The 14,746-nt window shown below is 42.3% G+C and overlaps 1 protein-coding gene across 1 annotated transcript in view; it reads left to right on the top strand.

Moving 5' to 3' along the window:
• The window catches only part of cntln (centlein, centrosomal protein), a 127,378-nt gene extending 113,091 nt beyond the window's left edge, over positions 1 to 14,287 (top strand). Inside the window, exons 26-27 of the mRNA XM_015965167.2 lie at positions 2,178 to 2,252; positions 13,538 to 14,287. Coding sequence (XP_015820653.1) covers positions 2,178 to 2,252; positions 13,538 to 13,648 — 186 coding nt within the window. The 3' untranslated portion in view covers positions 13,649 to 14,287. The remainder of the gene's footprint in view (positions 1 to 2,177; positions 2,253 to 13,537) is intronic.
• The last annotated feature ends 459 nt before the right edge of the window (positions 14,288 to 14,746 follow it).

The following is a 14,746-nucleotide window of genomic DNA, read 5'->3' as shown; positions in this document are numbered from 1 at the left end:
TATAAAAGGGGGTGGTGCCCCGAGGATATCCTAATATCCTAATTACGTAATAAATAGGTAAATATTTCCATATTTACGAATTTATTGATGAATCCAAAAAAGTAAGTAAAGCTTACAAATTATTCATTGACTAATAATCACAACACTACCTATATTACATCATTCATGGACTCTTTTGAGCAGAGAGCAGCAGAGCGATGATTGTTGGTGCGCAGCGCCCCAGGCTGCTGCTTCCAGCGCACGGTCCATTCTCAAAGTGGCACAACCAAAGAACTTTAATTAACACACCATCGTTCATGTCCACACATGTTCTCTACTTTCTGTCTTATTTGTGCCTGAAGCGCTCTGCTACTGCGGAGCTCATCACCTGTGCTGCGGTGATTTCACCTCACTGACGCAGCATCGAAACGCGCTCTCCGCTTTGCAGTCAGGAGATCTGTTGAAGTGAAAATCCATGCAGCAGTTTTTCTGGAGAGTTTAGAGGAGATGCAGGAAGATGAGAGACAGACAGGACAGGAAAACAGTTAAATAAAAACAAGAAAACAAAACAAAAGTATTGAAAGTAAAATGTAGGTAGATTTATCTCCACTACATGTTTTTACCTGTATAAAACAATAAGTTATACGCATGTCATATTTATACATCTGATACAATTCAGATCAACTTCAAAACTCAGTCACACACCCAGGGTCGTTTCAAGGCATTGTGGGGGCCAAGGCAAAACAGAAACCCCCCCATAGCTGGGCTCCCCAGAAGCCTCTGTGTAATTCATACCCTGTCCAGTAGTATTAGTTATACAGTGTTTGTAAAAGCCCCTCAGACATCACTGACATGTTCTAATATTATCAGATAAGAAACTAAATTATCAGACATGATGTCTCATCTGCTGCTTTTCTAAACTTGCAAAAAGTAACAAAACCATTTAAAAGCCACTATTTGTGGATTCTCTGAAAGTTTCCATGGAGTCTGTAACAACTTATTTTCTCATTGATCCTATCGTCTAATCTCACAGCTGAAACAAGCATCCTTAATAATCCGTGCACAGGAAGCTTACCAATGCTGTAGTAAAACAAAAGGTATAATAATTTATTATTAATAAAACCTTGTTGCAGCACTAAAGCAGAAAATGACATTTTGCAATAAATATGCAAAATATTTACATATGAATTATTTTAGAGCCCTTTTATTGGCAGAATCTGATATTAATTTAGTTCTTTCAAAAAAATGGGTCCTAGCGTGGTTTGTGTGGCGTTGCCATAGTGTGACGTCATAGGCACAGATCCCCAGTCCTCTTTTTTGGAAATATGATCACCCTATATTAAACAAACTGTCCACCCGGGCTTTTGCGCTGCACAGACGCTTCGCTGCCTACGACTTTGAACGTCAGTTGAGAGCGGTTGAGTGTCAGTCTCATGCAGACTGACCAATGAAGAGAGGGCCTCAAGTTAAGACCCTCTCCTCATTGGTCAGTCCACACGAAGTAGGTCAAAGGTTACCCTGAGCGGATTGCGTGATGTCAGGCATTCAGGTATTGAGTATATTTACTGCATATTAGAGTAAAATATTCTGTGTGTGACCATGTTATGGTGATCCTTGGGTCATGATGATGGGGCCCTTTAATATTGTTGCCCAGGGTACAACAAAGTGTTAATCTGGCCCTGTTTCCAGGTAAAGATCATCAGTGTGTAATGTCCAGAATTATTTAAATTCAATCAAACACACACAAACTATTATGTGTATTTTGTTCCTGTGAGAAACTAAAATTAAAGAGTTGATAAATTAGTGCTGATGTGTAAAAGGACACGCAGTTCTTGTTCATTAAAGGTAATAAGGCCCACTCTCTTACGGTTTTCATACATGAGTAGTATGCAGATAACTGAGAACCTTCACCAACATATCCAGATGTATAGTGGTGTACACCACCACTGGTCTATGGAGAGCTTCTTCAAGGTCCTGGCTGCTGGAATGCTGCATTAGTGTCCTAAAGCTTTAGACTTTCAAAGACCTATGTATGATTCCTTGTTACTCCTCAAGCCATCCAAACACTAAGCTGACACTGCCGTGTTTGGTTGAAGATGTTCATTTTAACTTTTTAACGATTCTCTGTCATTTTGTGTATTTTCCTGTCTGCTCGCTGAAAAGTGATGTTTTTGTTTACTGATGCTTTTTTTCCTCAGACTACAGTTGCTTGCATGGAGAGTCTCAGGGACAAGGAGTGGTTGGACCACCTGAACCTCATGTTGCAGCAGAAGGTCAGAGTCACATGCACCTGCAGTAGCAATAATAATAATAACAAACATGTGTTCCACTTATTTGAAGAGGAAGTTCTTCTATAGTGGAACAAGCCAACTGCAGGTTTCTGAACTGATTTAGATTTATAATTTTAATTAAAACTTTCACACTTGATTTCTATAAAAATGGTCGCTAAGAGCATACAAAGCACTGGGACTCTAAAAACTACTTCAAATTTAGCAGATGATGATGATGATGGGGATTTTACAGTAAACCAGATACGGGGTCAATCGTTTTTGTATTCTTTTCACTAATGCTACTATGAATATTTTAGTAAAACAAAAGTGCAGCACATATTAAACCTTAAGTCTAAAACAAATGTCAATTGTATTCTGTATAATTTTGGGATTTTTTTAATTCTAAATATTGTTCAAACTATTTTATTGTAACTACGTGCATGACATATTAAAGGGGCATTATGGAAGTTTGACAGCCAAAACATGTATAGAAATAATACATTTCTTAATACATTCTCCTGCAATGCCGTGGTCCTGTAGAATGAGCCCTGGCATTTTTACTGTGATTGCCTGCTTTTTTGTAAAATCACAGAAAAAGAGAGCTGCTTGGGTCGAGCAGGCTGCTTCATGCTCGTTCACGCTCAGGCATAGCCCTCCAAACCGTTCTTTGAACGTTGTTGCAGCTGTCATGAAGGATATAAATGTTACAGATAAAAAGTATGTTACTGGTGCTTTAGCTCGCCTAGTAAGGTGTCGGACCTTTGTGCAGAAGACCCGGGTTCGATTCTGGATGTGAACATAGTTTATTTAGAGTTTATGTTTTACATTAATGGTATATTTTTTACAGTAAGATGCCCAAATTTTTATTTGAGACTCGCCGAACGGCATTGAATTCACAGATAAAAAAGATGGGGGTTCAACTTTCATTTTGGAACAATTTTAAAAGCAAGGGAAGGGAGTGATCTGAGCATGCAGGAGGACTGACCCATCATAAACCTTTGTCAGCTGTGCTGAAGAGAAAGGTACAGAACCAAATTATTTAATTAGCTGCACGTTCTCCTGTCCTCTGTTCTCTGGGCCACACACACACACACACACTGGACTGTCTCAGCTGTTATTTTCGTTAAGGAGTGTGCACGTACAGCATGCGCGCCTCGTGCACGAGCCTACTATTGAAGCTGCCGTTACGCTTTTGGCCTGAGGGGGCAATCGCGAGCATAAAAATTCAAAACGCTGTAAAGTCCCTTTAATAATTGTAACTATTAGATCATGAAGCTGAAAATCAGACAAATCAGGTCACCTGCCAATAGTTGGTGCATCCTCACAACTAATATTTTCAGATTTCTACTGTTAGTATAAGTGACTGACCAAAAAATGGACCCCATTCTCAGGAAAAACACCTAAACATATGCAACACCTTCAAGCAAAACTAGCTTTAATGATCAGTAATTGATTTGAGTATTCTAAATTATGCAAAAACATTTACATCTTTTATGTTCTATGTTTTATTTATTTATTTTTTTCAGTGGAATTTCTATTTTATTACTTTAAATATAAATCACCTAATGCTTTCATTGGACAGGCCAATCCGTGTGGCAGAGCTGTTGTGGTTTTTAGTCAAAAACAATAACGTTTTTATGTTTATCAAAAATTCCCCTTCATAGTCATGTCTCAGTGAAGCAGCCTTTACATATAAATATCAATTATTTTCAGGCTTTAAGGTGGTAGTAGTATTTACTTTTCTAAAAATGCTAGTTCAATGTGGCAAATACGATGCTTTGTCAGTCCTGACAACAACTACAAAAAAAGTTGGGGCACCAGGATCACGCAAATACAGTAAATAGAAGATGCATTTTAGTTCGCACCCCAATGATCCTGCTTCAGGCTCAGAAACAACGAAAAACTGTGATTCAAAAGATAAAACAAAGAAAGGAGAGTACATCCTCACTGTTGGAGCCTTTGTGTGCTCACAGCCACTCATCTGTGAGTACTCCGCTGGAGCATTACTTGAGCACTGTCAACGTCTGCTCGCTGTGATACGTGTATGATTGAGAGTGTCGAGTGTGTGTGTGTGTGTGTGTGTGTGTCTAAGTGTGTGTGTCTTGTCTGTGTTCATGTCAGCAGCTGCTGCAGGCACTCATGCGTCGCCTCCGCACCACGACACACACCAGACACTGTTCTCTTGTTCCCCAGATCTTCATCTGACCTTTACACCTCTCCCCCCTCCCACTCTAACACACACATACACACACACACACTACTGAATCCATGTTTTTCCCTTCTAGCTGGACAGCTCTCAGTCCCTGCTCTGTCTCTCTGCCGTCCTCCACTGTCCCGCGTACCTCTCTTTCCCTCCCTCTCTCTCTGGCTCAGACCCCGAGGCAGCTTGTTAGTGGGGAACTAAATATTGATTTGGCGGGCCTGTCGATGCCGGGAGAATGAGCTAGTGTCCACCAGAGACCTCGGCACCGGCAGCCTGCTATCGACGTTTTCCGTGGGCAGAACAGGGGTGGTGGTGGAGGGGGGGAGGCGCTGTAGCTGGTGTGCAGAGTGGAGGAGGAGAAGAGCCGAGTATGACAAGGCTGAGACTTGCCCCCAGGTCCCTGTGGGGACCACTGGGACCACTGCAGTCATCCCCCCCATCACTGAATCAGACTTTTTCTATCCCCTTTCAAGTCCATCTTGTTCTGTTTTTTGTTTATTTATTTATCTACAGTTTCTTCTCTCTGTCTTGTTGTTTCCTTTCACTAGTTTTTAAGACTGAATCGTAATATCAAGTAGGCGCCAAGCTCTACCCTTTTCTCTCCTCTAACGTTTTTTTACATCCTTAATGCTGGGTCAAAGGCAATGCTGTTGTTAGGAGAATTTGTTTCAACTGATTCTCAGAAGGCAGCTTTTCCTCCAAAGACCTTCACACTCTACCGTTTTAGCTTCTCTGTTCCTTATGAAAGGCTCCCTGTCTGTGATGTGGAATGGCCCGGCCTGTCACCCTGCCCGTGACACTAATAACACACTTTCCTAATAGTGATATGATCATACCCCGAGCTGCACTCACACACATCATCTGATAAAAAGACACAGACAGAAATAGTCAGTGAAAGGAAAGATGAGAGATCCGTGTCCTTAACTGGCTGGCCTGTCACTGAAAGAGGATGAGGATGTGTGTGTGTGTGTGTGTGTGTGTGTGTGTGTGTGTGTGTGTGTGTGTGTGTGTGTGTGTGTGTGTGTGTGTGTGTGTGTGTGTGTGTGTGTGTGTGTGTGTGTGTGTGTGTGTGTGTGTGTACATAGTTGTGCACACTTGCAACAGCCTCATCTTGTCACTGTCAGTGCCTAATGGAGCTACCAGTGGGACAGCACTTTATTACCTCAGTGGCCCTGTCAATAGCAAACCCATCAATCACTGCGTGTCTTCGTGCATGTGTGTGTGTGTGTGTGTGTGTGTGTGTGTGTGTGTGTGTGTGTGTGTGTGTGTGTGTGTGTGTGTGTGAGTGTGTGTGTGTGTGTATGTGTGATGTTGTGTACTAGTTATTGTTAACAGTCACTGTCATGCCCTGCCACATGTCAACATAACAAGAATGAGAGAGTGTGTGATACTAGCAAACGGAGTGTTGTGGATGTGGAGATAAGTAACTGTGTATGAGGTGTTTTATGGCTCTCTTAATACCAAAGAAGTGCCATAGATTTCCAGACCAACCCCCCACCGCTTCCCCCACATGTCCACTCAAAATGAAATGAAACATTGCGTTCATTTGTTCCACCCTCATCTCCGCTGATGAGTTAATGAAATCAAACCCTATGCTTCTCTGGAGAGAGTCACCATGAGAAGGTCTCTATAGCTAGGATCAAGGGACATTGCTCCCTAATAATCATGAGCTGGCCAGGGGGTGCAATGTGTGGCTCCACCTCAACCTTCCATGAATAAGGCCAGCAGTGAAGATGGAGTGTCCATGTGGGCCATGGGATCCATGCACCGACCTGGGGAAGCATTGATTTAATTGCCTTTGGTTTATTTGTGGAGTCCTAATTATTGACTGGAGGTAGAATTTAATGGGCCAGGTCTTTATGAAGACAGGGAAATGACTGGCTTTTGCTGCTGGCCAATAATGAACAGGACGTGTGTGTGTGTGTGTGTGTGTGTGTGTGTGTGTGTGTGTGTGTGTGTGTGTGTGTGTGTGTGTGTGTGTGTGTGTGTGTGTGTGTGTGTGTGTGTGTGTGTGCGCACAATCACACACTCACACACTCCCTCCAGATGATTTTTCAGACTCATTTTGTACTCGCATACCTATCTCAAGCCTCGTGACAGCATAATAACATTTAAAAAGTCATTGACTCTGTTGATTCCTTTATGAGAGGACAGTGGTTTGTTTTACTGGTGTGGGGTGGCGCTGAGGGCCTGCTAATATTTACCTCCCAATCACACCCCAGGGAGACTTACAGGCATCACTTCTTATCAGCCTCCAAGCTATAACAAGCAGGTGGACCTTACATTAAGAGCCTGGTAGAGACAAGACGGACCGATAGAGGCGAACTTGTTATAAAACATCAAAGGCATTTATGGATGGTCTAGAGGCCTGGAATAATTCCTTTAATTTCAACCTCTTCTCAAACTTTAGGGATGGTTATTTGTTGCTCGTTTCTTTAATGAGTTTTAAACAGAAGACTGTATTCATGTCGCCTCTCGATAGTTTCTCACTGTATCAGTGCTTTCTTGGGATTTAACATGCTTTTCAGCACATCAGTGGATGTGTTCCCTCCAGTTCTAATGTGCTGAGAAACTTTTCTATTGTTGTTGCTGTGAGGGTTTGGGGTAGTGTATTGTGCTGTGTGGCTCATTATGGTGCTGTAATGACAAGGAACAGCTCTGAGTGCCGAACTTCTCTCTGAAGGAAAGTGACTAATTAAGCCTCATTTAATGACGGAGCTAATTAAATCAGCCACTCTTTTTATCTCGGTAAGTATGTTTGTATGTATGTGAGGGGGACTTGAGGCGAGTCTTTGTGTTGTAATAATGTCACTGGATCAGAGGAAAGGACTGGCAAGGGGGTTCCCTGGAGAGGAGTGGGTGAAGCTTGTGCTAATATTAGTGTGCAGCGTGACTCCTTTAGATAGAATGGAAGCAACAAGTTGTTGGTCTTTGATCATGGAAGGGGTTGGGATGAGGACAGGTCCAAATTTTCCAGAATATAATGTTTTTGAGGTCGAAAAGACAAATTAATAAACAAGGGAAGACCCAGGACACGTTGGAGGGACTATGTCTCTAGGCTGGCCAGGGAATGCCTTGGGATTCCCCCGGAAGAGCTGGTCCAAGTAGCTGGGGAGAGGGAAGTCAGGGCGTCTTGGCACTAGGCTGCTGCCAAAGCGACCCGACTCTGGATAAGCAGCTGAAAATGGATGGATGGAGTTTTATTAGTCTGGAGGCATGTTGTAGTGCTTAAGATTTAAGAGATTCTTTATGCGGTGTGACAACCACACTTAGTTTAAAACTATTGGAATGTTGGTGGTCTTTGCAGGGTGTTGGCAATGTCTTTAGGATCATATTAGGAATGCTGTAGACTCCCTGTTAAATGCATCGAGGTGTGATACATCCATGATGGTTTTGGGCATGCATAAACAGGAATACATAATGAGGTTGTAGTGGTTTATTGTTGTGGTGGTTTCATTTCAAGGTCCCGGGTGGAGCGTCTTCACAGAAGTAGCAGCAGTGGAAACTTATCGGTGATGTGGTCATCAGCAAGTCCAATCATTCTGGCCTATGACCTCATCACAGGGTAGGATCTAGCTAGTGTTACATGGTTTGCTATTGTGTGGCTTCATCCTCGTGTGGTCGGAGAGAGTCATGGAGTGATGGAATTGCAAGCAAATGAGGTGCAATTTTCACAAGAACCTGCTGCCAGCATTAAAGGTGTGATGAGGCTAAGGACACTGTCTCAGGAATGTAGAAAACATCCCAACAAACTACATTGAGTACTGAGAGACGCTACATGATAGCCTTCACGCTGAAGGGGTTTTTCCAAATGTGTTGTTTTAGTGGGCCCAGTAAAGCCTGTTTTAGAAAACAATACCGCCAATTTGCTGCAACGCTGAGTTGGCATCAGGGAGCCTTAGGTCGTTTATTAGTGGTCAGACCGTGGCGATAATGTGGCGCAACAATCATGTCCTTTTGACTAAAGATTACACAATGGCAGTATAAAGGATGTATGACAGCGGTCTCTGCACTGCCGCAGACAGTACTGTTTGACTTGGACATAACTTACTTTGTATTGTGATCAATGCCGCACTCATTAAGTTTGTTTTTTGACAAGCCGCTCCTAAAGATGGCTGTCACCTCCCATGAACTGTCTGGTGATCTGAGCTCCAGCTGTAACAGAGAGAAGGGGTCTTAAAGAGGCCTTACCTTCCTGCCAGCCTGATTTCACTGTTGTTTTTGGGACACTATGGACTCTTTAGGACCATGCATAAAGAGAATTCCAGTGCATATTTCTTCAGTAAGACAGGATCCCTCAATAACACTTTCAAAGGCACGACTAAGCGTATTTTTGTGACCATCCCTGTAAGTAGTGTCACTTGTTTAGTGCATCCCAATATATTAGCTTGGTTAGTAAAACATGGTGAAGTTTTTGAGGTCTTAATTGCTGAGTTCAACCTTAAGGTTGCATCTCCTTTGCATGGAGACCACCTTTCTATTTTTTCCTTTCTATCGTGGCTGAATCACCTCATTTTCTCACCTAATGAGTAGGAACCTGAAACAAAGACCTGGTGCTTTTCTCTGTTTAATCTCCTGTATATTTAGGTCAGATCCCTAACAAATGCATGTTGCACACTGAAATGATGTTTCCAAACAACATATCAAGAAAATGAGAGATTTTTAATTACAATATTTGTGGCCCCAGGTGTCCAATTGCCTTTCATATCAGTCCCTAGTGACCAAAGGGGAGAATGAGAGAGGGATCTTTACTGCTGCAGGGGTAGGTAATTATGAAGAAGAGCAAGAGATTGGGCTTGTTGGTGCTTTTGTGAGTTTCATACCTGAGCCGCTCTTTGCTAATGTGACATATTCATTATTGGAGATAATCAAATGCAAGGCTTTTTAGTGTGGTGCCTTTGTGCTTTTTTTAATCTACTCATCATGCTGTTATTGTTGTTATTCCCAAGTTTAATACATTTGATTTTCAAACAAAAGTGAGAGGATTAAAGATCAAAGAGCTGTTTTTTTTCCCCGATGTGATAAAAGACTACTTTTCCTTTACCTTGACTAGTGGCCTAGATTGAAACTTGCTCACAAGCAAAGGACACAGTTTACTGCAGGTATACTTGGTGTCCTAAAATCACAAATAATAAATGTTAGTTTCTGGCCTTTTTTTAATTATATATATATATATATATATATATATATATATATATATATATATATATATATATATATTGGATCAACAGATTGCAGTTAATTGCTATAAAAGTAGACCAAACTTTAAAAAATTTTGTTAGAGTTAAACACAGGGCTGTATGAATTAGTAAAGTCCAAAGCGTTGCTTTTAAAGCAGAGTTTTGGACACCAGTGACAGAGTTTACTGCTACATACCGGTGACATGCTGACGTGTTTGCTGATGACACGTTGATGTATGTTCCTGTGCTTCCTTTACTCTCTTGATTTCTCCTCCCTCCTCATTTGGATATCCTGCTGCTTGACACAATCTCCACAATGACTTACAAATTGGACCCTTGAAAATAATTCTGCCAGCCTGTTCCACGGGAAAAAGCAAAGTGACAGACTCATTGATCTTTTATGTAAAAGAAGGGAAAAAATGCGTGTTTGTAATGCCACTGTAACACAGCGGTCACTGGAGGGCTACGACTTTGAGCTGCTGCTCGCCTTCAGGTGTGCCCCAGGCTAAAGAATGGTGGTGTCATTTAATTGGCTCATAAAAACACATTTTGCTTGCAGCCCCTGTTCTTGAACACTCACACTCATAGACACACATTTCTTGTTTCTATCCTTTTTAGGAGGCCTCCTTTCATTTATTTAGCCTAATCTAAACTCTAATCTACAATTTACAAATGACCCCTAACCAGTAACCCAAATGTGAAATCCCACCACAATACGGCTATGCTTTGGTTCCCATAAGAACTAATGCCGGCATCATACCCAAAAAGGTCCTAAAGAGGTAACAAAAACTATTAACACACACATTGTACACTCACTCAAACTTATTTGTCAGTGACTGTGCGTGTCAGTTCAGCGAAATATGCTCCTGAAATCACCTACCAAAAGAAGAGGTCTTCTCTGCAGGGCCTGTTGAATAGTAATAGATGTAAGTTAGCATGGCTTAGTGCTACAGTAGCTATTTTAGTGTTGCCAAGGGGGACAGGGTATCTTGCAAAACAGTGGTTGGGTTGCTTATCGGTGGTTCTAGTGATAGTTCTGCCAAAGGGGACAGGGGCCCCGCAAAATCAACTGTAGCATAACATTAGTGCCAGTTCTTAACACTGCCTTAAGCAGCCCAGGGGATCCCATAGAGCAGCTGCATCAGAGCTTACCTCCAACCATCCTGCAGGGTATCAGTCCCCAGCTAATGTGGCAGTTAGATGAAAGGAGATGATAGTCGGGGCTCGTCCCCGTTGTGGGCATATGGATAAGCACTTTAGCCAGAATCTGTCGATGTAGGTGGCAAATCAAAAGAAAAAACATTAAATATAATGGACTACAAGAAATAAACCCCAAAATGTCCAACACTTGGTTATATTTAATATCAGCTGGCTTCTTAAGAACTCTCATGTCCAAAACAAACTTCAGGAACAGGCAGCTGTGTGTCCTTTCATCAGCAGCATCTGGGGGGATAAATAGCACTTAATCTCATCACAAACACTGTGTTTAGCTGCCAGTCCCGATGCATCAGCTACACTTGTACGAGGCAATGCCTTGCAACAGAGAATGACGTTGTAATTGAACAAAAACATTGCATTTCTTTTTTGATATTTAACGTGGTATTACCTCTCACGTACATTCTCCTACTGAAAATCCACGTTTCACTTCAAACTAACACATGAATTGTCTTTTATGTTCATCCTTTTACGCAGAACTCTAAACTTTATCCATTATGAATAATAACACAGTCACATTACCATACAGCGGAGCTCATTCGCTAAGCTGAACAGCCAATCAGAATCCTCTCTCTGGGGCCTAAAACACCAAGCAGGTTGTCAGGAGCGTCTGCAGCATCTGTGAACATCTGTCTCTTGTCTCTTTGGTGTTTAACGCACCACAGTTTTGTCAGATTCTTTCGGCACTTTCGGACAATTTTACAGGTCTTACCTCAGTTACTTGTGCATTGTTTAGGATTTAAGAAGTAAGAGCAGCCTGTTTAAAGATCCAAAACCCCCAGTTTTAATCTCTGGATGCAGTGTTATTACTCACACCCAACACACTCGATCATTTAATTTTAATTTTGGATTAAACCCTTTTTTGTGCAAAGATCCATTTTCGTGCATTGCTAATAAGCACATGAGAGCATTTATTCACCACGAATATGGATTTACAGATTTGTTTCAACAATGAAATTAATTGTAATGTACGTACGCACACATGGTGATGTCAGTGTAAAAGGCAGCTTCACACATGCTGCTGTGATAAATACCTGATGGAAAGGTGTAATTACGAGAGGGTTGTTGCTTCTTTGTTGGTTTTATCTCCAGATGAAGTTTTTAAAAGAATAATAGAAAGTATTCTGGATTTCTATCTTGGTTTTAACATCTGTTTTTGGCTCACATTTATCTAGTTCATGTTTACCTGTTAGAGTTGTTTACCCATGTTCCCTTTTTGGGACTTTTAATGATCCAGTCTCCCACTCTGCTGTCCCACAGAGCCAGTGTTGTGGCTGCGTCTCTATTTTAGTGGGGTTTGTTTGCATACTTAGTGGCTCTAAGTGCAATTAGCTGATTGGGAAATGTGTGCCTGTGTGCAGGAGACAGGGAGTGAGTCCTCCCTGGAGGATGAAGGCTGAGGGAGATGTCTCAGCACTTACTTCAGTGTAGCGGTTCTCTGAGGACTAGCGCCGTGTTTTTGATGCATCCGAGCTCCCTACTTCACACACGCACGATGGCGCACAATTTCACACATACTTCCCGGCACATGAGGCCTTGTGTTGCCTGATCCTCTTACCTTTAATGAAGAAGAGGTGTTGGGGGCAGGAGCAATGGGCACGTGTGTGGGAGCAACTGAGGTGTTAAAGTCTAAGGTTCTCACCCTCCAGGCGTATCGGAAACTGATAAATTACGGTTTCAGGTCACATGGCATTTGTTTTTTCTTTCCTTATAACACTTCACCAGTAATTCTGACGTTGTAACTTTATCTTATGGAACGTTCCCAGAGGCCATGTGACTTGGCCTGTGTAAAAATATTAAGAAGATTTTGAAGTACATACCATTTATTATTATTATTATTATTCATACCTCTTAGAAATGCACTCTTTTTATTTAAACATTTCCTGTTTTTTCCATAGAAACCAAACAGACAAACCTTTTGTGATTATGTATGATTTAAGGGACATCCGTGGTCATCCTCTTCATGTTCCAGTATTGACACAATCCTGCGATTCACACCACAAACAATCCTGTAAATGTTCCCAGTGATGCCAATTATACCTCCAGGCGCTTTTGTTCAAAAGTGATAGACTTCCATGGAACGTGTGTCCTCAGCTCTGTAAAAATGACCTCAGGGTTGCCATGTTTCTGCCATCAACGGACAGATTAGGTTAGAAAAATGTTCACTAAACCAGTTTCTATTAACTTCTGTCATCTCCTGGTTTCCTATGATTATTACACAATTAAAACATTAGAAACAAAGGGGAGTTTTACATGTTCAGGGTGCACAAAAGAAGCAATTTGTTTACATAAACAACTAATCATGTGGCACAGAAACCATTAGTTTGATACTCAGGAGACGTGTTTATCAGCAACCAACAACAGAAGTGTAGAATTAGCGAGCTGTAAAATTTGGCCCTGAGACTGCAGCTCGGTACTGTGAGTTGCCTAGGTGATGCACTGCACATGGCTACAGTTGGAAACGGTAGATACAGTAGTCCCTGAGAAGTTTGACGAGTCCTCGGGCCCCATCTGGGCTCCTCGGGTTTCACAAAACAGCACACAGGCTCTGAAAAGCTGCCAAGCTTCTAAAAAAATGTGTGTTTTTTTTTAATAGTGGTGCATTGGTATGTTTTCCTCATTTTCTCCAACACTTCCCATCACCCCCCACCCCATACACACCCTGTATCTATCTTTCACCTCCCCTGCAGATCCCCTCTGCCGGCCAGCTAATGGAGGCCGTGCGCGTGAAGATGAAGGAGAGGAAAGTGCTGACAGAAGAGCTGGCCGCGCTCGCAGCACCAGTCAGCGAAAAAGCCTGACTCCCTGGGCTGAGGCTGGGAAAACTGTCATCCTCTTCTCTTTCTACCCCCCTTTTCCACCTTCTTCCTACCCAGCTCCTGCTCAGTGGGAGCCAGGCTGAGCCAAGCCGAGCCGGGGCAGCAGAACCAATATTTGGGAGGAAAATGTGCTGTCGACTCTCTCTGGGCCACTGGCTCAACGCAGCACCCCGACTTTTGTAAATGAGCCCTCAACATCTGTGTTAGCACTCGGTGCAGTATGTCTGTCAGACAGGGGCCCCTTTAGTGCCAAGCTAATTTACGGATCAGCCACTCTCACTGAGGACCCGGGGTAATAAGGCAAATGCTTACGCTACTCTTTAAATTACATTTTTTATAAACTTTCTTTTACCACCACCCCTAATTTATTTGGCACCTTGAGGGCTTCTGAGTGTGAGGACTTGACCCAGCACTTCCAAACTGACACTTGGAAAGAGTCAAACTGAGCACAGCTTTTTATATTTACACACTAGATTCAACTGATTTTGAATGAGTTTTTAAAATGCTCTGCAAAGATGTCTGTTGCAGCATTGACTTGGTAATTATGCTAAACTTCAGTAGATTTTATTCATACAGAAACATTGTCATAATTTGTCAATAAAATGATCTTATTTCTGCACAGTTTTTGCTCCGTTTGTGCCCGTCTCGGTGTTCTTTTTGCATTTTTCCCACCCCAGCAGTTCAAAGCACCGTCGATCGGCATGCGATGGTGACCGAGGGCGCTCCGCGGGCCAGTGGGATCCTTGCACCTCTGGTGATTGACAGCTGCCTGTTGGCATGGTTCCTGTCTGTAACAAGTGACCCCTGCTGCTGACGTCATTAATAACAGTCAGGATGAACACACGCATGCGGAGCAGGGTGTTATTAGAGGAGAGCTGCTTCCCGTTCCTTTTATCTGTTCCTTTCTTCCTACCTCTCTTATTATTCATTTTGAATATGTAATCATGATCCTGGTATCCTCCGTCCTTGAGTTGGCTTCCCACACAGGAGCCCCAGCTCTCCTCCTTTCAGCTCACCTCTTTACTTTTCTCAGCTTTGTTTTCTCCTTTAACACTTTCTTTTATTACCATGTTTAATTTT

The sequence above is a fragment of the Nothobranchius furzeri genome, chromosome 4 (genome assembly GCF_043380555.1).
Source record: "Nothobranchius furzeri strain GRZ-AD chromosome 4, NfurGRZ-RIMD1, whole genome shotgun sequence".
NCBI classification, from domain to species: Eukaryota; Metazoa; Chordata; class Actinopteri; order Cyprinodontiformes; family Nothobranchiidae; genus Nothobranchius; species Nothobranchius furzeri.
Note: the sequence above shows the minus strand (reverse complement) of the source record. Positions and strands in the feature narration are given on the sequence as shown.